The sequence below is a fragment of the Phodopus roborovskii genome, unplaced genomic scaffold (assembly GCF_943737965.1).
Source record: "Phodopus roborovskii unplaced genomic scaffold, PHOROB, whole genome shotgun sequence".
NCBI lineage: Eukaryota > Metazoa > Chordata > Mammalia > Rodentia > Cricetidae > Phodopus > Phodopus roborovskii.
The window spans coordinates 5,115,187-5,140,281 of record NW_026126408.1 but is presented as its reverse complement, the minus strand read 5'-3'; the positions used below and the strand labels follow the sequence as shown (position 1 = coordinate 5,140,281).

Below are 25,095 nucleotides of genomic sequence, written 5' to 3'. Positions count from 1 at the left end.
AGTTAGAAAATCTTTAATAAAACAGGATCCCAACTCCTACTTTTACACCATAAAACTGCATTTATGACAGCATCAAAAAGGCATTTTGGTTGAAAAGGTTTGCCAAATGAGAATTCTGATGACACACTCATGTAATAAACATCAAGCTGAGAAGCAAACTATTTTTTCGTGTCTACCTCAGACGTCACAGACATAGTAAGAAGAATGAGGCATTCTATAGTTACTGACAGCCTATAGATAGGCTTTCAATGAGACGCATCTCCACACATAAAACGTTGCACAAGAAATACCTGCAGCTTCTCCATTCTAAAGAGCTCAGGGACTGAACTGGCAGCCAGCCTGCCAGCATCGGTTAGCTTCTTGCTGCATATCCAAAACAGAGTCTGAGGCTATATTCCCTCCATGTGAGATGGAACTGCGCTGTTGGCTCGGACAAAGAGCAGAATGTTTCCTTTTTGCTGTGTGGTTGCTGTGTAAAAGCAGCCATCCCTCTGTCTTTGACAATTTGAAAATGCTGGCTCATCTAGTGGCTGTGGGCACCCCTGCCTTAGAGACTCTGCACTCACTCCTCTACGTAATGGTCCACATCTGTGTGTTTGTGTATTTCTCCTCTCCTCCACTCACCACGTGACTCTCTGCTGCTGAGGGGGTGGGCTTCCCCAGGTCCTTTTAATTTTCAAGTTTCACCCTGGAAGTACAAAGGATTACAAAATTCAAACTGCACTGGGTATACCATTCATTTATACCTACATGTTTAATCACTTTAATTATTTTACATGAGACAGATGATTTAATTATTGATTTGTTCTTCTATCCACCAACCATAAGTATATGTTACAAAAAACTAGCATATCATTTGGGTGTATTCTAAACAGAGCACACATGCATGTACATATTGATACACATGTATGTGCTGTGGCATGCACACGAATGCACAAGTGTGTAAAATCACAGGACAATCTGGAGTATCATTCTTCAAAGCCATTTGTCTTTTTGAGAGAGGGTCTTTCACTAGTCTGAGAGTCAACAAGTAAGCAAGGCTGGCCAACTAATGAACCCCACTCTGCAATGGCATGCATGCAACACCATGCCTGACTTTTTTTTTTTTTTTTAAACTGTGGGTTCTGAGGATAGAACTCAGGTCTCCATCAGAGCACATTACTAACTGAGCTATCACCTCAGTTGCCATGAAAAAAATTCTTGATATTGTGATGGGAGTCGTTTCCTTATGTGGTGGTTTGAATGAAAATGGCTCCATAGGCTCATAAGGAGTGGCACTACTAGGAAGTGTGGCCTTGCTGGAGTACGTGTGGCTTTATTGGAGGAAGTGAGATACTGGTGTGGGCTTTAAGGTCAAAGAAGTAGAAGTCTTGCCAGTGTGACTCAGTCCCCTTCTGTTGCATACTGATCAAGATGTAGGACTCTTAGCTCCTTCTCCATCACCATGTCTACCTGCATGCTGCCATGCTTCTCCCCATGATGATAATGAACGAAATCCCTGAACTGTAAGTCATCCCCAATTAAATATGTTCCTTTATAAAACAACCATGGTCATAGTGTCTCATAGAAACCCTAAGACCTTCCAAGGTCTTACGAGATAATAGGATATACTTGACATAAAAACAAACAAACAAGGCATTCTCCATACTGAATTAGAAGTTTATTGGGCTCCTAATTCCCATGTCTGGAACATGAACATGGATTTACATGCATTGTCTCATGTTGTAGATCTCACATGCATGTCATCTTCAGTCAGCTGGGCCTCTGCTCTATCATCAGTAATTTATAGTTAGCTCAATGTGAGTGAATGACAAATACAGAATGATGCGTAAGCCGTAGCAATAAATCCTTCCCAATATCATTTACTTTTTTCCTCAAAAAACCATATTACAACTCTCTTGTAAAAAATAAATTTCAGAACAAGGCATTTAATTGACCTCACTGAGAAAAATAAAGGTAATTCTATCATTTCAGAATTCAGCAATGAATGTCCAACTATGGCTAAAAGGTACACCCTGAGAATTAAATGATTTATTTGAACAAACCCATTAAGGTTTATAAAGCTGTGTTAACCTAATGTCAGGAAGGGACACAAGATACCAGTGCCAATGCCCCTGCTCATTTTGTAGTACAGTTCTCCAGGGATGCAGTATTGTAAACATCCTCATTGTCTTCAATGCTAGATGCATCCGTAGAGTCAGGCTCACTGACCACAATGCCAATGGAAGACAGACTGGTAATGAAGGCATGTACTTGCTGTGCATAAACATCCCTAATGTTAAAGTAAGGTAGCTCATGGCACTTCTCCGGTGGGTCCTCACTGCACTGATCCACATCGATGTCCTTCTGCTTCTGGTAGTACTTGGAAAACTTGTTGAAGATGATGGTGATTGGGAGGGCTACCACCAAGATGCCACAGATAATACATGTGCTTGCAATGATCTTCCCGGCTAAGGTGACCGGATGGGTGTCTCCATAGCCCACAGTGGTCATACTAATAGTGGCCCACCACCAGCAGATGGGGATACTGGTGAGACTGGATGCAAGTTCATCTTTCTCCACAGAATAGATAAGCACAGAGAAGATGGAAATACCCACTGAAAGGAAGAGAAGAAGTAGTCCCACTTCATGGTAACTGTGCCTCAGTGTGGCCCCCAGAGATCGAAGCCCTACAGAGTGCCGGGCAAGCTTCAGAATTCGGAAAATCCTCATGAGCCGAAGGATCTGGACCACCTTGCCCATATTCTCAATGTCCTCACTCTCTTCTTCCTTAGTGTCCACAGCCAACGTGGCATAGAAGGGAATGATGGAGACAAAGTCAATGATGTTTAGAGGGTTTTTCCAGAATTTCTTTTGAGAAGGGGCAGCAACCAGCCGGATGGCCAGCTCTCCAGTGAACCATGCAATGCATGCAATCTCCACTCCTTCAAGCACAGGGTCATCCACTTCTCCATCCTCATTCTGGAATTCCGACATGCTGTGCACACACATAGCCACGATGGAGGCCAGCACCACACTCAAGGAGGAGATGGCAATGAGCTTGGCCGACAGGCAATAAGCTGGGTTTTCCATTCGAATCCAGATTTTCTTTCGGAGCTGACCAAATCTCAGCTCATCGAACTTCTCCAGCTCCTTCTCAAACAGAGAGGATTCTTCGAAGGAGGAGTCCGTGCTAACGTCATTGCTTTTCTGGTCCCAGTCCTTCTCATGGCTCTCCTCCTTGCGCTCCTGGTATCGGCTGCTGCAGCAGGAGTCAATGAAGAGCTCGTTGATACCCCAGTACTCGATCTCCTGGCAGAAGGAGAACACGCACAGTTCCTCCATGACGTGCAGCTTCCCTGTGTAGTAAAAGTTCAGAACGTATCTGAACAGGGAGGGGTTCCGATCAAAATAGTACTCTTTGTCTGCCACGCTGTAGTCATCACACAGCTCTAGAATGGCCTCTTCAGAGTGACAGGTAAGCAGCCTCCCCAGTCTGGTGTGAGGGAAGCGTAGGAGTGTACTCTGGTCCACAGACTGCTTAAAGCCCCCCACGTTCAAGTTGACAAGTTCCTCGTCTTGTCCAGGGCGATGGAAAAACTCACCAAACACCATGATGGATAGAGGAGGAAGAGTGCTGGCCGGGAAGGGAGATGCCCAAGATCACATCGCACCTGGAAAGAGCACAAGACAATATTATCCTGTGCCCAGTCCTGCCTCATCAGGACTTATTTTTAATCTGCCCTTTCCAGAATGATGGGCTGCACTGAAGGCAAGGCAGGAAATGCACTTGCAAGAAGAAAAGCACAGTTCAGGGCTGTCTGGATGGAGTTCAAAAACCTGAACTGGAAAAAATCTAGTTGTACAAAAGAAAACCTACAATATCATTTAATGACCTAATTCCCATTTCTCTATTAAGCACTCAAATTTCATCTTCTGTCCCCCTCACACACAGAGAAAGAGAGAGAGAGAGAGAGACTACAAAGCAATGCAATTCTGATCACTTACTTGCACAATTTAAACACATCTACAGTCTCAACCATGAGGTTTTTGCCAAGTCAGCTGCTATAGGGCTTTGTAGTCTACATCTGTCCATCCCAAACTCATTCACCCACCCAGAGAGAAAGTGCTGTCCCCTTCTCCACATGTGGTCCATGGGAGACAGAGATGAGCTCTTACAGTGACTGGGCTTCACTTTATGCTCCAGCGATGTGTTCTTTTAGGAGAGCCCATTATTTATGTTTGGACACTGACACTCAGGAGGATATAATTATCTCCCTGTAATTAAGCACCATATATCTTACAGATATCATTACACTTCCTAGGATGGGGTTTCAGGACAACCCACATGGAAAGAAACTGGCTTGGAAAGATCTTTTCAAGTTAAACATGCTGTTTCCTGGGAGGAATAGTCTCTTCTGCCATCCCTGCCCTCTTCTCACAGTCCCTTATGCAGCAGCATCAAGAAGTGTCACGCCATTCACGGTCTACACTGGTTGGGCTCATGACCTGATCTTATTTCTAATATTAACCAGGGTATATCAGATCCATTCCTCAGAGAGAAAATATAGAAGGCTGGGGGAGCAAAGACCTGTTTCCAATTATATGAATTATGTATATGTGCCACATGTGTACAGGTGCCCTTGGAAGCCAGAAGGCACGGATACCCTGGAATTAGAACATCGGGTCGCCATAAGCCAATGCTGTGAACTGGACCCAGGTCCTCAACAAGAGCAGCACAGCTGACTAAAAAGACTGGGAAAGGGAACTCTCAGCAGAAGGTGTAAGCAGTGGGCAGCAGGAAGGCCAGTACATCAGCCTGAAGAAGCGAATTTATTCTGTTGGCAAGACCATAATGAACTGAGCTCCCACTTCAACACTGTCATCTACAAAGTTCATGCTCAAGAACCATATAACTGAGTTACAAGAAAAAAAAATCTATCTCGGTGTTTGTATTGGACCCATTCATAGCTGCCTTGCGCTACATACAGCCAGCAGACTAAAGGTTGGACATGCCTACAAACAGTAAAGGGCCTTCCCAAGTGTATTTGTGACCATGATTTAGATACACTCATGGCACCGTACAAGGCCCTTATCATGCTCTTAGATGCCCTGGCCACCAGAACTGTAAGTAAAAAGTTTTCTTTAAAACTTGAAAACCAAAAATAAAATATCCATTCCACTGAGGGAAAATTGGAAGACCTCTACTGGGGAGAAAGGGGCACACAGAACCAGGGTGAAGCAGGGACTCAAAATGGTATGCTTATAAAGAAAAATATCAAGTTCAGGAGTTTACAAAGCAAAATGGACAGGACATGGTACTTGGTTCAAGAGTAGAGAGAAATACATAGACAGGGTAAAGGAGAATATATTGTCTAATCTGTTTCATTTGGGAACAGTAACACCATGAAAGGACACAAAATCAAGAAGGAATTCCTCTAATGGCCAGCAAAAGCTACCAGCAAGAGAAAAGATTCCTGATCTAAAATAGAAACATATACCACAGGTCATGTCACAGCCTTAAAACAGCCTCTGCCATCCACTCAGGGAAAAAGTCTATAGTCACAAAAAATATTCAGTGTTTGCCTCCAAGACACCAACACTTCATGAGGCCAAAGACCAGAGCATGGCTAATGTATCTTCAATAGATTTGCTGACCCCTTCCAAAATTTCAATTTGCCTCTCTCTGCTTTCTGTTTTTAATTAGGCATCTTCTTTGAAAGGCCTAAGTCTGAGCTGTTGCCTTGGTCCAAATATTTATGTAACATCAGGCCTCTGGTGAACAAGGCAAGCTAATGGTACATAGGGTTGGAAAATGTTCCTAGGAGCTAGTTCATCCAAGCTGACACTAAGACTTTAATGGAAGCCAACTTCTGGTAGATTATGTTTTCCTCTTGGCTGTCCTGGGATGCCACAGTGACTTAATGTTTCATGACACCACAGGCATACAAGGATCCCATAATCAGGGCCTGTAATCCACCTCCCCAATCTCTCCCTGGTGACATATCTAAAGAGCAAAACCACCCATGATGCTCATATTCCCACTGTGTCCCTCTGCTTTGTCCTCCCAGCATTTTCTTTAGTCCACACTGGAGAAGGAAAGGTCATCCAGAAGTCCATCCTAACCCTAATCCTAACCCTAACCTGTTCCACAGAGTCTTATCATAAAAGCAACCCAGGTCATAAAACCGAAGATCACATTGGAGGCTTTTGAAAGAGAAACAGAAGAAGTCATTGCTGGATCAGATCCAACCCTGCAGCTCCAAAGGCAAGTTCAGATGTGCAGGGTCAGGACTGGATTCCTTGACTGCAATCAGACCCACAGCAGCCCACTTGGAGCAAGTAAGATGAAGTTTCTACCCTTACAAATTGCAGTAAGAGTCCCTATGTGCAGACAGCCTTTTTTCCAATTATGGCACAGCCTTATGTATTTTTTTTCTCATCCTGGGAATTCACAGATATGAAAACAAAGAATCTGAGTCGAGGAATGGAGGTAGATGTCTAAACTGGGAGCTTGGTACCTCCATGCTTCAGCACTCCAGCTCACATGCTCAAGATCATATGGATACAGCATGCTATTGGACATCATCACTACCAATGGATGCTGCATTCAGGCTAGCATTTACTAAAATCCATTCATTTGCTCCTTTCAGGAAATAGTGAGTCAAAGGTTACCTCTGTACTACATGATTTAGCTCATATTTATATACACATGCAGTTACACACACTCAGCTCTCCATGTCCCTGAAGTTCTGCACTGAAGGATTCTGCCGGCTCCAAATCAGTGGTGACAATGTAATTTCATCTGTGGGAGCCGCATGAAAGAGTTGTCTTCTGACCTCCATCTACAAATGATGGCATGTTTGTGTCTACACACACTAAATATGTAAGCCTTTTTTAATTCAGAAAAAAAATGTGTGTATTGCAAGATTATTTAACTTTAAGATCGATATAAACTATATAAATACAAAAATCAATTCAAATACATCGACTTGAACACATTTCCATTTTTCTTTTATATTGTCATAGTAAAATGTCAAGAAATATGTTTAATCATGTAAGATTTGTATTTTACGCCCTACTAGTAACATCTGTTTTCTTAACCATGACAATGTCTTCAAGAAGCTGGATTTCAAGCCTGAGGAGATGGTTCAACAGGTAAAGCACCTGCCTCAACCCCATGAGTACTCAAGTTCAGCCCCCAGAACCCATGCAAAAGCCAGGTGAGCCCAGCAAACCATGTGTAACCCCCAAATGCATGGGAAGCAGACATGGGGGATTCCCTGGAGCAAGCTGGCTAGCCACACTATGTGAAACAGTGACATCAGAGTTCAGCAGGAGATCCTGACTCAATATGTAAAGTTGAAACTCCATAGAGGAAACCACTGTGCATCAGTGTGCATCAGCCTTGGGCCTCCATGCACACACAAGTGCACATGCACCCACATACATACACCACAGACATGAACATGTATACACATGTACATAAACATCTGCACACATATACAAATACACACAAAAGAAAGGAGAAAGCCCATGGGTTGATACTCCCTTAACCTAGAGGCAGGAGGGAGGGCCTAGTTCCTACTCCAAATGATTTGACAAACTTTATTGACCCCCTCCTGGAAAGCCTCACCCTCTCTGTGGAGTGGAGGGGATGGGATGGGAGGGTGGTCAGGGGGTATGGGAGGGAGGGAGAGAGGGAAGGAGGGAGGGGGAACTGGAATAAGAGAAAAAATTTTAAAATAAAAAAAAACACAGAAGAAAGGAGAAAGGGAAGGAGGGTGGGAGGGAGGGAGAGAGGTAGGGAGGGAGGGAGGAAGGGAGGGAAGGAGGGATCAGCTGGCATTTTGGTTTGGTTTTTGAGGCAAGGCCTCCATATGTAGCGTAGCCTTGGCTGGTCTGAACTCGCTGTGTACATCAAGCTGGCCTTGAACTAATAGAAATTCATCTACCTCTGCCTCCTGAGTGCTGAGATTAAAGGCTTTTCCCTGACGGTAACTTTTATCATTTAACAGTAATATTATCTTATAATTAGGAAAGTTTGAGTTTTGATATATAACTGGGAAATAAAACACAGACTAAGAAATTAAAAAAAATTGCATGTACTGAATATGTGCACAGCTCTCTCGTGATGCTCTCTGAATGGCAGGGCATAACAACTATTGACACAGCAGTTGCACTATACAAAGTGCCACCCATTACCTGAAGACCACTGTAAGCATGCCGGAGAGCATGCATGGACTTCATACAAACACTACACCATTGCTGAGCACCTGAGGATTTGGGTATCTATAGGGATCTAGAAACCAAGGTTGACTATCTTTCCACTGCACGTATGTGCACATGTAGGTATATAGTGAATCACATGAATACAGACCAACTAATTTATGAGCCATAAATAGGTAAACTTTTCTGATTCAAAAATTTTGGTTATGTGAAAGTAATTTTGTATGGGGAACCATAGCAATATAAAAATGGATTATAGTAAAGACTGCCACATATATCACACAGAAGAGATTTGGTACATTTAATATATGAAGAGGGTTTATTTTTAAGAAGAAAGTGAACTACAACCATGTGGGAAATGGAAAAGAGATAGGAACAGACAGTTCATAGAAAAAAACCACAAATGGTACCGAAGTCAGAAAAAAAAATGTTCAGCCTTCCTCAGGAGTGCATGTGAAAACCACATCAACACATTATATCTAATGCACAAAACTGGAGCCAGATCAGAATGTCTACATGTAGTGCTGGCCAGTCTGTGGGGAAGCAGGCCTCTTCACATTGTGCTGGGAATGTAAAATGAAGGGGAGCCTCCAGGGAGGGGGACTTGGCATAGGCTTTTACCCTCTGACAAGTATTCTCTCTTCTAGAACTCTTCCCAAAGTTAGATAAGCAAAGCACTTGTGTGTAACTGGAAACAGTACAAATGTCCATCAATAGAGGAATGACTGAAAATAAATTATAGTCTACTTATGCACACACATACACACACACACACACACACACATCACTTCATGAACAATGAGATACATACATATATACATACATACAGCACATCACACATGTGTGCAATTAGATATATGTGTGTATATATGTGTAGGATGTGTGTGTGTACACAATGTCAGAAAGTGAACTCAGGAACCATGTTAATGTATATCTAATTATGAGACAAAATTAGATTACAATGAAAACAGACATTTCTTTAAAAATGTAACATTACTGTATATCAAGTTGGTAGCATAGCCTCACATGGAAGAATTACTTCAATGAACTGACTATGCACTCTACTAGTATGTAGACTAGGACAAAAATAAATAACAATATTAAAATATTTTTTAACAATCACAGTTATGTACTTATTCTTTTAAAAATATTTTATTATTATTTTATTATATAGGTGTTTTGCTTGCATATATGTATGTGTACCAAGTGTATGCCTGGTGCTCCAAGAAGCCAGAAGATTCTTGGAACTGGAGTTTTATGAGTGCTGGGAATTGAACCCAGGTCCTCTGGAAGAATAGCTAGTGCTCTTAACCACCTAACTATCTCTCCAGTCCTATATACTTATTCTTAAACATTTATATAGGATCAAGCACAGGCAGTATTATGTTAATGTCCTTAAGCACTCCAAGATGTTAGGTACAAAATAAAAATAAACATGAATATGAGAATCAAAGAAATTAAATAAAAGCTCTCTGATCCTGAATTTGACAGCATAAACATACAGTTTATTTTTGCACATGGAGAGTCTTATTTCCTAGCTCTGTCTACCAAAACAAAACAACAAAATGAACAAATAAAAAACAAAAAACAAATAAGAAAACAGCCTAAAACAGATGACCATATGATGGATGCTACATGAGCAGCCGCTCATCTCTCTCCTTAAAAGTGAGGTACTTATTCTCACCTCTCTAGGAGTGCCAGCAGCTAAGAGTTCTCAGTTAAGTCAGTCCCCACTTGGGTATCACCCTTAGCCACAAGAGAGCTGTTTCCCAGGGTCATTAACATAGCCAATGACTTGTCTATAAGAGGCTTGTCACAACCCAGCATCTTAATATATAAAGGTGGTCCACCTAGCTCTGGAGCTCTGTGACATCCAAGTGAGGTCTGTGTTTAAATCCCATTGAAGACCTCCCTTTATTGAAGCCTCCTTTCCTTACTTCTTCACAGGCCCTGATCCCAAGGGCACCCAACAAATTCTTATACATACCTGCCTTTGTGTATTTGAGAGAGCCCATCTGGAAACACTTAGGAATATCCTAATTTAGTGAGACTGAAACAAATAAATACACTTTCTCCCAAAAAAGAACAAGGGTCCCTTGGATGAACAGCCAATTCCCAGTCTGGGAACAGAAGTACACAAGAGGAGGCTGGAATTCACTTATACACCAGAACACAGGGGAGGCTGTCAAAGACAAGGAAAAGTAAAAAAGATTCGAAGGAAACTGAGAAGACCTCCACCTGCTGAAGAGAAGAAGCATGTGTCTCATGGGGAAAAGCAAAAATCTGCAACAGGTCATAGCATAGCAATACAAGTTCATAGCAATGAATTCCCTGCCGGTCATTGTGTACATGTTTTGTGTGTACGCAGCTGCATGTGTGCACAAGAGTGTGAAAGCCAGATGACCTTACTGTCACTGCTAAGCACAACCCACCTTGTCTTTTGAGACAAGTTCTGTCGCTTGTGCCTAGAACTCACAGACTCAACTAGGCTGGCTGTACAGAGCCTCAGGGATCTGTCTGTCTATGTGCCCAATGCTGGAATTACAAACACACCACATACCACTATGTCTGACTTTTAAAAACAGGTTCTAGAGCTTGAACTTGGCTCCTACTGCTTGTATAACACGTTATCTATTGATAATACCTGCAGCCCCCACAATAATAATTTTTAAAAGGGAATGCAGTACTTGACTGGTCAACTTTGGAGACTACTCAAGTACAACTCATTATTCTATGAAAGTAAAGAGAAAAACCTAACACTTTATTCTACCTTCCTGTGCAAATTGTACTTCAGGAAAATAATACAAGGGTTAATGAAGGAAATTTTTCTGTATAAAAGTATCCCAATAATTTGAAAACCCAGCAGTGGAAATAATCAAATGGCATAATAGAAAGTAATTATTTACATTTAAAAACAAGTTGAGATTTTAAAAGTTGAAAATAATAGCTGAAAAGGAGTTGATGTGATTATACTGAATATCAAAAATAAAATGTAAGATAAAAAATTGTTACTAGAGTCAAAGAACATTTCTAGTAATAAAAATGTCAATCCATCAAAAGGAGGCGCAAGCACTATAAACATACTTAGCAATAGAGCCAAAAAAAAATTACATGAAGTAAAAATAGTGGCAGAACTAGAAGGAGAAATCATTGGCATTTCTATATCCCACCTTCGATAACATATGGAACATTTATACAAATATCCACAGGGAAATAAAAAAGATTCAAACACCATGATAAACCAACAAGATGACAAAGACAGAGCACTTCAGCCAGCAAGAGCTCTTTCTCTCTCTCCCTCTCCCTCCCCCCACTCTCTCTGATGGATGCAGAACAATGTTCTCTAGTATAAACAAAACAGTTAAGTCATCCAATAGTCAGGATAGATTCTAAAGTGTGCTAGTCAACTCAAGTCTGCTTTGACAAATTACTTGAAGTAATCAACTTAAAGACAGAACAGGTTTGCAGTTTCAAACATTTCAGTACATCATCCCTTGGCCCTGGTCTCATGGGTCTATGGAAAGATAGACAGTATAGCATTGTGGGATTACATGGGTCAACCTCAAAGCAACCAGAAAGCCAAGCCAGTAAAAATGGGGGAAGGGGGGCCAATATAATATAGTTCATTACCAAAGAACTAACTTTCTACTGTCTTACTTCCTAACAATTATATCACATCTCAATAGTTCCATAACCAAGGACCCAGCCTCTATCTAACACATACACAGTCCTTTGGAGACATTCAGGATTCAAATTACAGGAAAAGAAAAAATAATAATTTAAATAGTAAAGTACACTAACCACAATGGAATAAAATTATCCATCAATAACAAAAGAAAATCTGGGAATAATTTTTCAAAGTGGAAACTAAACACTTCTCAAGGACCAAGAGTCAAAGGGAAAAAAAATTTAGGGCAATAAACAAAGACAAATTTCAACAAACTTTCAGAGTGCTATAATGCAGTGACTAGGAAAAATATATAGATTTATATGCCTATATTTGAAGAAAGATCTGAAATTAAGAACTGTCGGCCTTAAAATCATAGAAAATGAGTAAAGTTAAGGCTAAATTTAGCTCAAGTAAGAAAATGATAATTACACTTGAAATGAATGAAACAGAAAATAAGAACAGGAATATAGAAAATTCAGAAGGCTAAAACCTGGGTGTTTTTCTAAAAAAAAAAATCAATAAAACTAATCAATCTTTAGATACATTCACTATGAAGGAATGGAAGAAAACACCAATTAGCAAAATCGGTGGTGGAAGAAAGTATGTCACTACTGGCCTTACAGAAGTGGAAAGAACAAAGAACTGTTAGAGCCTTTTGTGAACAAATTCATAGCCACACATGAGATAACCTATGACCTAGATAAAGTAATTAAATTGCTAGAAATATGCAACTTACAGAAAATAACTCAAGATGAGAAAGAAAATCTTTATGAGGCTCACAGGATAGTTAATTTGCAACTTAAAAACTCCGTGCATAGAAAAGCCAAACATCCATCACTCCTTATCATGGATCCTTGAACAGACTTTTCCAAGACCATGAAGAGGTCCTTCCCAATTCTATGACACGGGTATTCCCTTCATACCCTTCATACCAAGACTACAAACAGACACAAGAAAGAAACTCAAGACCATCGTCCCTATGAATACAGATACAAACATAATCAACAAGTCACTAGCAAAGCAAGTCCATTAATACATCCTGGTTAGGGTTCTATTGGTGTGATGAAACACTATGACCGAATGTAACTTGCGAAAGAAAGAGTTAATGTCACTCACAGGTCTTGTAACAGTTCATGTCAAAAGCAGTATGAGGGCAGAAACCTGAAGGCAGCAGCTGATGCAGAGACCATGGAGGATACTTCTTGCTGCCTTGCTCCTTGTGGCTTGCTCAGCTTGTTTTCTTATAGAACCCAGGACCAGGATGGCACTCCACACACACAATGGTCTAGGCCCTGTCATGTCAATCATTAATGCCCTATAGAATTGCCAACAGCCTGATATTATGGAGGCATTTTCTCAACTGAGAGTCTCTCTGATGATTCAAGCTTATATCAAGTTAACATAAAACTAGCCAGCACAACATATAGAAAGGATTCTATACTTTGACTATTCAGGCTTACTTCAATAATGCAGAGCTGGTTTATATATGTAAATCAGTCAGGACATTAAAATATACTGCCATGTATATAGTCCATTGTCATAGAAATGTCATAATACATTGCATCATCATATATGAAATATCCCCCAACAAATAAACACATATAATATACAGAAAATGCATTGGTGGTCACTTAGAGCTGGAGGAACAGAAGAGAACTAGGATTGCTAATGGGTATGGAATTCTTTTAGGAGTGATAAAAAATATTCTGGATCCAGGCAGTGGTGGCTCATGCCTTAAGCACTCAGGAGGTAGAGGCAGGCAGATCTCTGTGAGTTCGAGACCAGCCTGGTCTACAAGAGCTAGTTCTGGAACAGCCTCCAAAGCCACAAAGAAACCCTGTCTTGAAAAAACAAAAACAAAAAATATAACACACACACACACACACATATAAGATAGCCATGAAACCTTATGAATATAAACAGAATATATTTCAGTAAAACTATTTTAGTAAGTTTCACTTAGTGAATGAAGAATTGATACCATTAAAATCTTACTGGTTGGTAGCTCATAATGAAAGACCTGAACAAAATTTTAAATGTAGAAAGGAATTCTGTTGGTCTGGTAATCTTACCTTTATCCTTATACCCAAAGGTAAATATGGCTACTATCATTCACCAAGGAAGCCTCTCTTTACAACAGCTGGAGGACATCACAGAAAACCACTACTAGATACAGTAAAAAGATCCACATCATGGGAAACCCAGTCCTAATACATCACACTCCTGTGTATATGGCTGGGAGAACATTGTGGAAGATGGGATGAAAATATTGTAAGAGAGAATAGCAGGAGGGTTGCTGTAGAACAGTCTCTCCTGGAAATTGCTACATTAACAGGACTGGAACAATGGCAGTATTAATGTACATGCTAACATAGACAGGGAATTTTATGGGCTCTTTACCCTAGACAAAGAACTACAGGTAACTAATGACTCACTGGGAAGTGGAGAATTAGCCTCTACCAGGTATGAACCCCTTGTTGGTTGTACAATGTGAAGTTTCAAGTCAGCCTTGAAATTATACACACCAACAATAAAAACAGATTCAGCAAGCTAGATAGATGATAGATAGACAGACAGACAGACAGACAGACAGATAGATAGATAATAAATAGGTCATAGATGATTACTTGAATATAAATAGATTCATCTTTGTGCTTAAGGTACACATACACACACATATACACACACAAAATAATCAAGGAAAAAGGATTATCAACTTGAGGGTGGCAGGGGGACCATGGGAGGGGCTAGAGGAAGAAAAGAGAGGCAACATGATGTAATCCTATTCCTATTAAATTTTTTTTAAAGAGCTGGACAATAGTTGTCAGTGACTGCCAGATAACAAATCAATAAGGAATTTCCTAACATGCATCAGAGTTAACATTATTTGTTCCCTTAGCAATACCCAATGTAACAAAAGACACACAAGGGCAAAACATCTCCTGGTGGATGTTTAAACAATCCCACAGACATAAATTTGATTGAGCCTGGTCTAGATCTAACTCCTAACTAAACTAAAGTAAGAGATTTCAGAAGAACTTGTTTAATGGCATCAAAAGGGATGCTGGTAGTAAAACTGAGACTATAGGAACCCACACAGAAAAATTGACACAGATCATTAAGAAAAACAGAAAACAGAGTCTTTAGATATATGGATCTTGATTCTAACGAACCAAATGCATATATGCATATTATTTCATTATAGGTTTATTTGCACTGTATTTGCATATGTATTACATCTTCATTACACACATACATAAACATAAATATCAATTAGATGTGTGATGTTATAAAAGACTGTTAACTTTTCAGGGTCCTAATGGTATTCTGAATGGAAATATATACTAAAAAAATTGTAGATAATACTACACAGCATTTGGGATTCATTTATAAAATGGATAGGGAAAACAATAATGTTACACTCTTCCCCGCCACCAAAAACAAAAAATTCCATAAAGTAATCAGAACTAGAGAAAAAAATTAGCTTAGTACTCTTTCCTAACTCATAACATTACCTGTAGTCCATCTTTATCCCCAATATTTAGCCTTTCTTGACCTCTTTCCTTCATGTTATCTTATACCTACATGTACATTGTTTACATGTATACATGCATCATTTCCTAGATTCTAGTATGAGAATCACTTCTCTACCTGAGCCATACTGCATGGAGGGACACTCATACAGATGCCTATAACAGTAGAGTTCTGACACTCTAGGGAAGGAGTTGTGAAGAATTTGAATGTACCGGGTCAAGTCCATAGTTCCCTCCTCCTGGACTCTCTTGCTCTGTTCAACTTCAACAGCCCTTTGTGTCCTCTTTATATCAACATTTGTCACACATTAATGTCACACCTTCTGCACTTGATCCTTACTCTGCACATATACTGAATGCCCACACAGCCCATAGAACTCATCCATCCTCTCCACACTACAGCCTCTTTTGTTAATGACCTGTTCTTGTCTGGCAAACGACATTCAGTTTTATTTGAAAGAATTAACAAAAGCTATTGCTGTTCTCGGAAAAAGTGATAGCAGAAAGATCTAGATCAGGCATGGCGAAATACATGGCTCCAATGGCCAATCTGTGAAGTCAAGCAAGTAAAGGGTCAGTAATGCATTCTCCAGGGTTAAACAGGGAGACTCTACACAGAACCCAAGTACTCTAGGGGATTCAAGGGTAGACTTATCAATGCTCATAAAGAAACAAAACCCTGATTTGTATGTAGGACACTGGAGCTGACCCACTAGGCTTTAGAAATTATATAATTCCAAAGAAATGTGCTTCTGGGCACACTGTGACTGAAGCCTCCTGACAATTCCACTTATGTGGCAGCCATGGTAAGCCAGACATAAAAGGACACTTAGTGTAAGAGCAGTAGTGATCTTTCTTCAAGTCTGAACTGCAAATATTGAGAAAAGAAAAAGTGTAGAGTAGGGAAAGGAACATGTATAACGCTAACTTCCTTTCTTTCTTCTGATGGAAGACACTGAGGCAGGGCCTCATACAGGGCAGACTGACTTGTAACTCACTAAACACCCAGGGATAACTGAACTTCTCATCTCCTCACCTCTGCTCTCAAATGATGGGAGCACAGGAGTGTGCCACCTTGCTTGAGTTTTATACGATCAAACTAAAGGCTTCATGCATGATAGGCAAGCACCATGGGCTATCTCCAGAACTTTCTAAATCTAGTGGTGGTAGGATCACAAGCTGATCTAACCTTTCCAGACCCCTGTTGGTTTCAACTGCTCATCAGATTTTACAATGAGAAGAACTTCACCAACTGTGGATTTCCCTTTTATAGCTATACTGTAAAATATTTTCCTCTTCCTCTAATGACAACGGCTGTCAGAGAAACTGATACAGAAAGACAACTCTTACCCTCGTGGTGGTGATGTTGCACACTCTGTCCTCATCCTGCACAGTGGAACGTCCATTATCATCCAAGAAGCTTCTTCCTTCTTCCCTTACTGGAGTATAGGGTGCACACAGGCATTTAGCGGCTCAAAGAAGAGATGAATGTGGTCCTCTGATTACACAAGCCAAAGCAGAAGCTGTAAAGTCAAGTTCACCTGCAGAGGAAAGCACCAGGCAAGCTGTCACTCAGAGGTGGAAACAAAACCAATACTTTCAATCACCAACTCTGTACTCCAGGCATGTCTTACTGATTAGACACCTTCAAGCCCCATGGAATTTTCATGGTGGAACTGGTCTTACCCTGCAATGGAACCATTGCTGCACCTGAACTCATAGATAGAGTTAAGGACTCCTAGAACTTGGCTACAGAGGACCATTTGGAACATCACATCTGTCACAGGCCATGAAACATCCATGATAAACTGGGCACTGGAGTTAGGACATCACTCCTAGAAGTTATTCTCCTAGCCAATCCGTTAAGGGAGTGCTTGTAGACTTCTAAATGAATATGCTTTAATCCATTTCAGAGGCAAATTTATAAGGGTTACTGCTCTAAAACAATTAATCCCACTGCTACAATTTGAAATCAATAGATTTCAAAGGCTGGACAAATTCAATTCCTCTTTATTTGTACATTGCTATATGTCACTGATCTGAGATAGTTTCAGGTCCTAACGCAGAGTCCTCCACAAACAAGAGGGTGTTCCTGTGTGGACTGGAGTGGGGGGATATCAAAATAAAAAGATAACACCTCTCTCTCAAGTTAGAGAAAGCAAAACTAAAAAAAAAAAAAAAATACCAACCAAGTAAGTCTTGCCTCATGTTGAAGTATTCCCTTACGTCTATGCTGACGTTCAAGCATCTATCCCTTAATTTTTTTCCCCATGTTTTCCAATCAACGTCCTATCCAAAAGGGGGGTGGGGTAGTCAAGGAGAAGAAGAAGAAGCTATTGATTTTGAGCAGAAGACAGGGAAGGAGGGCCTGTGGCTACATAGGTCATTAAGCAAACAGTGTGGTCGAAGACCTAAGGCTCTGGGATCTCACATGGCACACAGTAGCTACTCTAACACCCCAATATCTCACAGTTCCTAAACCAAGTGAACGTGCGCAAACAAACATGTCTGAACAACATCCTGGGGGCTATGTAGGCAGAGGCAGACAGGAACATAGCTTACATGTTGGCCCTAACAGGGACAGAGCACATCCTGACACTCCTCCAGGGTTAATTTCCACTTCTAACCGATGGGCATGAAAATGATCCAGAAGTGAAATGTGGCTCCATGCAAGCTGAACTTCTCAGGTGGAACTCTTGCTAGAAAAGCAGAGAAATCTCTTTGTAAGGATGAAGAATGGGATTTCAGAAGTTAAAGGCTCCTGAGTTGTCCTTCTGCCCCTCAGCCTCCTCTTCATTGCCTCCTGGCAGTATCTTAGATACTTGCCTCACAAACAAAGGCAGAAATGCTACAGTGCCTAATCTTTCCTCTCAGATATCTTTCTTTTTATTATTAATGTATAATTTTTATTTAAGTTAGAAACAACCTTGTTTTACATATCAATCCCATTTCCTGAACCCTCCCCTGTTCCCCCACATCCCCATCCATCCCCTTTCTGCTCCTCAAGGAGGGTCAGGCCTTCCATGGGAGTCTTCAAAGTCTGTCATATCATTTAGAGCAGGGCCCAGACCCTCCCTCATGTGTCTAGGCTGAGGGAGTATCCCTCTATGTGAAATGGGCTCCCAAAGTCCATTCGTATAATAGGGATATATACTGATCCATTACCAGAGGCCCCATAGACTACCCAGTCCTCCCAACTAACTCCCATGTCCAGAGAATCTGGGTTGGTCCTATGCTGGTTTCCCAGCTATCAGACTGGGGTCCATGAGCTCCCCCTTGTTCAGGTCATCTGTTTCTGTGGGTTTCTCCAGCCTGGTCTTGACCCCTTTGCTCATCACTCCTCCCTGTCTGTGACTGGATTCCAAGAGTTCAGCTCAGTGTTTAGCTGTGGGTGTCTGCTTCAGATACCTTTCAAACTGCAACATCTTTTAAGAGAAAGTAAAGTTAACTTGGAGATAATAAACCCCAGACAGCTTTGCTATCATTATACTCATTGCTAAAGGAAGAAAATAAGAGTATTTGGGCTCTTGCCTAGAAGTCCATCGCTTTGGCTCAGCACAGAATGGTCAGGGCTGAGCCAGGAACACACGTTGAGGTTAGCCAAGTGTATCATCTAAACAGTAGATAGGCCTTCAGTCAATGTGTCATGAGTAAATGATGTTCAAACAGCCACTTCCTCCCGGGCAGCTAAACTCAGAATTTGTATGTCTTACTAGATTTCCTATCACCTAGATCACTGTCAGACAATGGGAAGTAGGGAGATGACTTTATTGTAAAGCCACTCCCATCAAAAGCAGGAGAACCTGAGTTTGATTCCCAGATGCCATGTAAAAATGCAGGGTTTGGTGTCCCACCTTTGTAATCCCAACAGGCCAAGATAGGAAGATCCCTGGGAGCCAATGGGCAGCCAGTGTAACCTAATAGACATGCTCCCAGCCAGTAAGAGACTTTGCCTCAAAAAGTGGACTGCATTTCTCTAGATGATACCCAACCCGGTCTTCTGGCCTCCATCATATGTGAGTACAAGCACATATGTGCAAATGTATACACACACACAAACACACACACACACACACACACACACACACACACACACACACACTTTGATTCCAAAACAAGTGTAATACCAGTCAATACTAATTATAAACTTACAGTAATCCATACCACTCTAAGATCATTTGTGTTCTTAATGATCCCCCCCAAAAAAATGATAGCTAACATTTTTTGAGTCCCCCACACCATACTAGCTACATTTTTATGACATTTAAAAACATCTCCTCAACCTTCAACCACTGCATATGCCAAGTACTATTCTCAATTTAGAAGTGGGACATCCATACTCAAAGATGCTATCTGCACACAGTTCGACACCCAAGAAGTTACAGATCCAATGTTCATCTCACTTACTTCAAAAATCAAAGTTCCTCCAGTTATCATCAGGGAAGACTGAGGAAGGATTGAGGGAAGTGAGATAAACATAACCCAAAGCATCAGACTTAGTGGAAGGAAGTGTGGACATCCAAAGTGTTCTCCCTTTCTCTTTCACAACCCCACCTGACATTTGTTTCTATATGTGCCTACCAAGGTTACCAGTGTTGATCTGTTCAAACAAAGGGATCATCAGTGGCTTAGTTGTGATTCAGCCCACCCCTGGCAAAAACCCATCATGTTCCCTCAAGGCCTCATTCTCTCTGCAGAATTCCTCTTTTCACAACAACTGACTTATTTTTGCCATTTCCTCCAGCCTGGCTATATTTCCATTCAGAAGCCATACACAATGACAGTCTCCATTATTGAGGGGAAAAGGTGAAGAATATGTGACATAGTAGATGCTCCCATCATCCAGACACCTGACATTCAATCTTGGAACCGGGGCCAGAGGAAAGAAAATGATAGCAAACAGTACACAGGAATGGCTCTGGCTTCCCTGGCCCTCACCATAGATATGGGGTCACATCTAAAACTATAAAACTACGCCTGGTAAATCAAAACAGATACTCCTTGTGGCCCTGTAGTACTGGCCTGTGTCCTCTCTACTCACACACAAGTCTATATGTCCCCATCACTGTCACACCACATTCTTGAGTGTCATCTAGACTGAGAAAGCACCAGTGTCACACTAGCAATCTTCATATGACTTATCCTTGTCATACAGTGGTGCTTGACACATTTTGTTCAAACCAATTCCCTTCTCGAAAGCCAACAAAATTAAAGAGTAAATTAGAGAAAAAAAAAATCAATATAGATAATGAAAGGCAGCTGGTCAGAGGCAGAGAAGGAAACTGGGAAGGACAAAATGGCTGCCAAGACCTATCCTAGCACAGGAAATACAAATGAAATCATCTTATCCTGGACAGTCAGCACATTCTGCTCCAACACTAGAGCATTTCCAGGCCAGTTCAAAAGTCAAAGGTCAAACCAGTTTCCTGTGAGCTTTGACAAAAGTCTGTGTCTTGGTTAGGTTTTCTATTGCTGTGATGAAACACCATGACCATAAGCAATTTAAGGAGGAAAGGCTTTATTTGGCTTACACTTGCACATCCTAATCTACCACTGAAAGAAGTCAGGACAGGAACTCAAACAGGGCAGGAACTGATGCAGAGCAATGGAGGGGTGCTGCTTACTGGCTTCCTCAGCCTGCCTTCTTATGGAACCTAGGACCACCAGCCTAGGGATGACACCACCCACAGTGGACTGGGCCCTCCCCCATCAATCACTAATTAAGAAAATGTCCTATAGCTGGATCTTATTGAAGCATTTTCAATTTTCCTCCTTTCAGATGACTCTAGCTTATGTCAAGTTAATATAAAACCAGCTGGCAGAGTTCCATCAAGTTTTTGATACCAGAAAATGGATTTCTGATGTTACACAGCTGACCCTGATCTGTGATGAGGACTCTGGGAAATGGTACCTACTCCTAGTCCAGACAACTACCCTGGAGATACCTTGATCTTAAAAACTTCCACAGTAGATATGTCCACCTTGGAACTGCTGCTAGTACAGGGCAGGGTGGCTGTTTCTTGTGGGACTGCCCCACAGATTATGGGATGTTTAGTAGTATCTTAGGTCCTACCTATATACCAAGGTTATAACAATCAGAAATCTCTTCAGAGCTGGCAGAATATCTTAGCAGATAAAGGAGCTTGTCATCAAGGCCAATGACTTGAGTTCAATCCCTGGGAACCACACAAGAAGGAAGGAACCAGTTCCCACAAGCCTTCCTCTGACCATCGCAAGTACACTATGGCATGTGCATATACCCACACATAAATAAATATATTTTTGTCATTTTGTCAAGTGTTCTGATTAGGAAGCAAAATTACCTCCATTTGAGACCAAAACTCTATAAATGAAGTAAAGGTCTAGCTCCTGTTTGCAACTGGGCATGGAGGATAGGACACAGGGACTGTCCTCCAATACTTATTCCTTTAAAATCAGTCATTACATGCCACAATATCAGTCAACAAAAACTTTAAAAATAAGGAAAGATAAGAGCAACTTTAGGGGCTGGGAAGATGGTGTGGTAGGTAAAGTACTTGCCACATAAGATTGAGGGGCTGAGTTTGGATCCCAAACATACACAGAAAAGCCAGTCATGAATGACATATACCTCGAATCCCAGCCATGGGGAAGCAGGTAGAGACAGACAGATTCCTGGAGGTCACAGGCCAGTCAGCCTAGCCAAGTAGGTGAGCTCCAGGTTCAGAGAGAGACCTGATCTCAGAAAAATAAGGTAGCAACACCATCTAGGGTGTAAGTAACACCACCAAGGGCCATATGGGTATCTGTGGCTCCTGTTACCAAAGAGGGCTGTGTGGATACCAGTGTCTGGTCAGGCACCTGAGATCACGTTGGTTTCCTACAGTCATGCTGCTGCCAGGGCCATACTGATCTGGGTAGCCAGCACTGCCACCAGGATCACGATGATAGCCTAGACTGAGCTGCAGCCAAGAGCCATGTGTGTGACTGTGGTCCTGCTGTAGCTGGGGTCTGTGTCGATCTCCATGGCTCATGTTACTACAGGGGATGATAGGAACCATGCATGTTGAAATCCAAGGGCCACGCTGAGCTGGAACTGTCCTTCAGTGGCTGTGAAAAAGCTGCCCTGTCCCTTGCTGGCCACTGTAGCAGAAGAGCTAGCCCAACCCCTCAGCATAGGAGTGGGAGTGCCGGCTCTGATGGCTCAGGTGTAGAAGAGGGAGTGTGGTCCCAGTAACCCTGTTATGACCAAATCAGCTACCACCCCGATCCACACTCAGGACTTTGGGTTGGCACACTCCAGCATCTACCCTATGTATGACCTGTGGGAGCACGTGAAGGGACTCCCGTGGAACCACAGCCACAGGATCTCCATAACTCAGGGCAATAGCAGGATATCCCAGAGAAGTCTGGGTGAGGATCCAGTATTGATGCTGTATCAGAGCCGAAGGCCTTGAACCTGAGCAACAATACATTATACAATGAACTTGCAAGTAAAGCTGTGAAGACAGGGGTGCTGCACAACACACCACAGCTCCCAATGCCACTGAGACAGTGAAGAGGAGTTGGAGAAGTGGGAAAGATGGAGGAGCAAACCATGTTTCCGGTTTGTTTGTTTGCTTGCTTTGCTTTGTTTTTAACTATTTTTTCTAATTTTCTTTGGGAGGGGAATGTTACCAGGGTGAGGGCAGAGATAGTGGGACTGGGAAATGAGCAGGATTGGGATGCATGATGTGAAATTACTGAAGAATCTATTTAAAAAGTAATTATGTTTAAAGAAATAATAAGGTGGTGATTTTTAAGGATAGCATCTAACATTGACTTTTGCCCTCTATCACAGATTCATACAAGTGTTCATGAACACACACATGACATACATATACGTATATATGTGAACACACACACAGAGGAATGCACATACACATGTACCAAACACTCATATGCACAAAGTAAATCTAACCTGTTTCATGTGACTTGAGTATAAGGACAGAGGTTTTTCTCTGTGACCGCCTGCCTTGTGTTTCCTAGGACTATATAACATGCATGCTTTCCTCAATAATACTGTTCCTGCTGAATATACCCACTTTTGGCCAAAGCTCTCCCCCTGCAGAAACTCAATGAATATACTGTAGCAGAAAAATTGCAAATGTATGTCAGTTTTGTGGCCTTGTCACTGTTCATCAATCACATACCAGTTCTTAATAAAACCTGAGGGTAATAAAATTATGGAAATAATAATGGAAGATGAAATTCCATCCTGCCTGTGTCTTGCTTAACTAATGAGAATTTTCATCCAGTGTTTTGCTCAAATAATATTAAAATATCACAATCAGCCTTCCATAATTGGATTTACTGTGCTAAGAGAATTGTACTGATATTTAAATCCTATAATCCAAAGCCATCAGAAGAATACACCTTCCATTTGTTGCTGACATACTTCTTCAACTACATACATACTTCCTCCAAATTATCACATTTCAACAAGTACCTTAATATGAAAAAAAACCTTGAATTCACATGATTTTTTTTAAACTTCAATCAGCCCCAGAAGGAAAATGAAAGCTTCTCAGGTTCTAATATATTCAAGGATTAAAAATAAATTTATAGACATTCTGGTGTTCAGTGAGTAGTCTGGCTAGTGCTTCCTAAAGCGAAGTCTCTAAATCGTACTTGAGAGATCAGTCTGAGTTCTGTTTCTCTCTTGAGTATGCAGAATGAGTGGATGCAAAAGCATCTCCAGTAATCCCTCAGGCCCAGAGCATTTGTAACTAAACACCGCCCTCCTCTCCTCTGGTTCTGTTTCCAGACAACCTCCCCTGTGGGACAGAAGAGCACAGGCACACAGCTGAGTCACCTCCCCAAGACAACCTGTGACACAAAAGCAGACAAGCAGGCCAGAAGCTGCCTGGGGAGGTGTGCTCACATAAATAAGAGCATCACACAACCACTGACCCCAGTCAGTCACCCCTGAGTATTAATAGGGCTCTCAAGTCATTCCCAGTGGTCCACATGACTGCCACTCTTCCACTAGGAAGGAACTCTCCTGGCTTGATGTGATCACCCTTGCCCAGGTGGCTGAAGAAAAAAGGCTCCCATTGCAAGCAGGAAGGTTAAGTGCCCTGTTAGAGGCCTAAGATATTGTACATCCTAATCCTAGCCTTATCTCTCTCCCTTTCCACGGTATGAATAACAAACCACTGTGCTGAAGCACAGATAAACAGAGGAAGGAAAAGCCAGTCACTTTGCAGGGGGCAGGGGAAGGTTTAACACAAAGGTAATAGCAGTGTGCAAACTAGCTTTAGGAAAGTTTTTCAAGGGCATCATAGCCAGAAGACCCACGTTCACATTTCATACAGTATCCTGAGGAAATAAATGATAAGAATGTTAAAAATGCATGTAGGAAGATGTCCAATGCATCATTAATTATTCATAACTTTATGCTAAGAGGACCTAAATGTCCATCGATGGGGCTATAGCCTGGAGATAGCTACTGGAGTGGAGCTCTCTACACCAGTTAAACTCACTGAGAGAAACCTAGTAACCTCTGGCATCGGGTAGGCCCTGCTCTGTGGTCTTCCATTCTGTGCTCATTTAATCTCTACCACGTTCCTGTCTTGGTTTTGAGTTTTAGTTTCTTGGTTTCCTATGACAGGATCTCAGTATCTAGCTCTAGCTGGTCTTCAGCCCATTCTGAATTCCAACCTG

General features: G+C 41.5%; 1 protein-coding gene across 3 annotated transcripts in view; it reads right to left on the bottom strand.

Moving 5' to 3' along the window:
• Positions 1–1,638: 1,638 nt before the first annotated feature.
• The window catches only part of Kcns3 (potassium voltage-gated channel modifier subfamily S member 3), a 44,228-nt gene continuing 20,771 nt past the window's right edge, over positions 1,639–25,095 (bottom strand). For all 3 annotated transcript variants that reach the window (XM_051181656.1, XM_051181657.1, XM_051181655.1), the window contains 2 exons: positions 16,762–16,952; positions 1,639–3,653 (listed from right to left, as the gene is read on the bottom strand). In XM_051181656.1, coding sequence (XP_051037613.1) covers positions 2,119–3,594 — 1,476 coding nt within the window. In that variant the 5' untranslated portion in view covers positions 3,595–3,653; positions 16,762–16,952 and the 3' untranslated portion in view covers positions 1,639–2,118. The remainder of the gene's footprint in view (positions 3,654–16,761; positions 16,953–25,095) is intronic.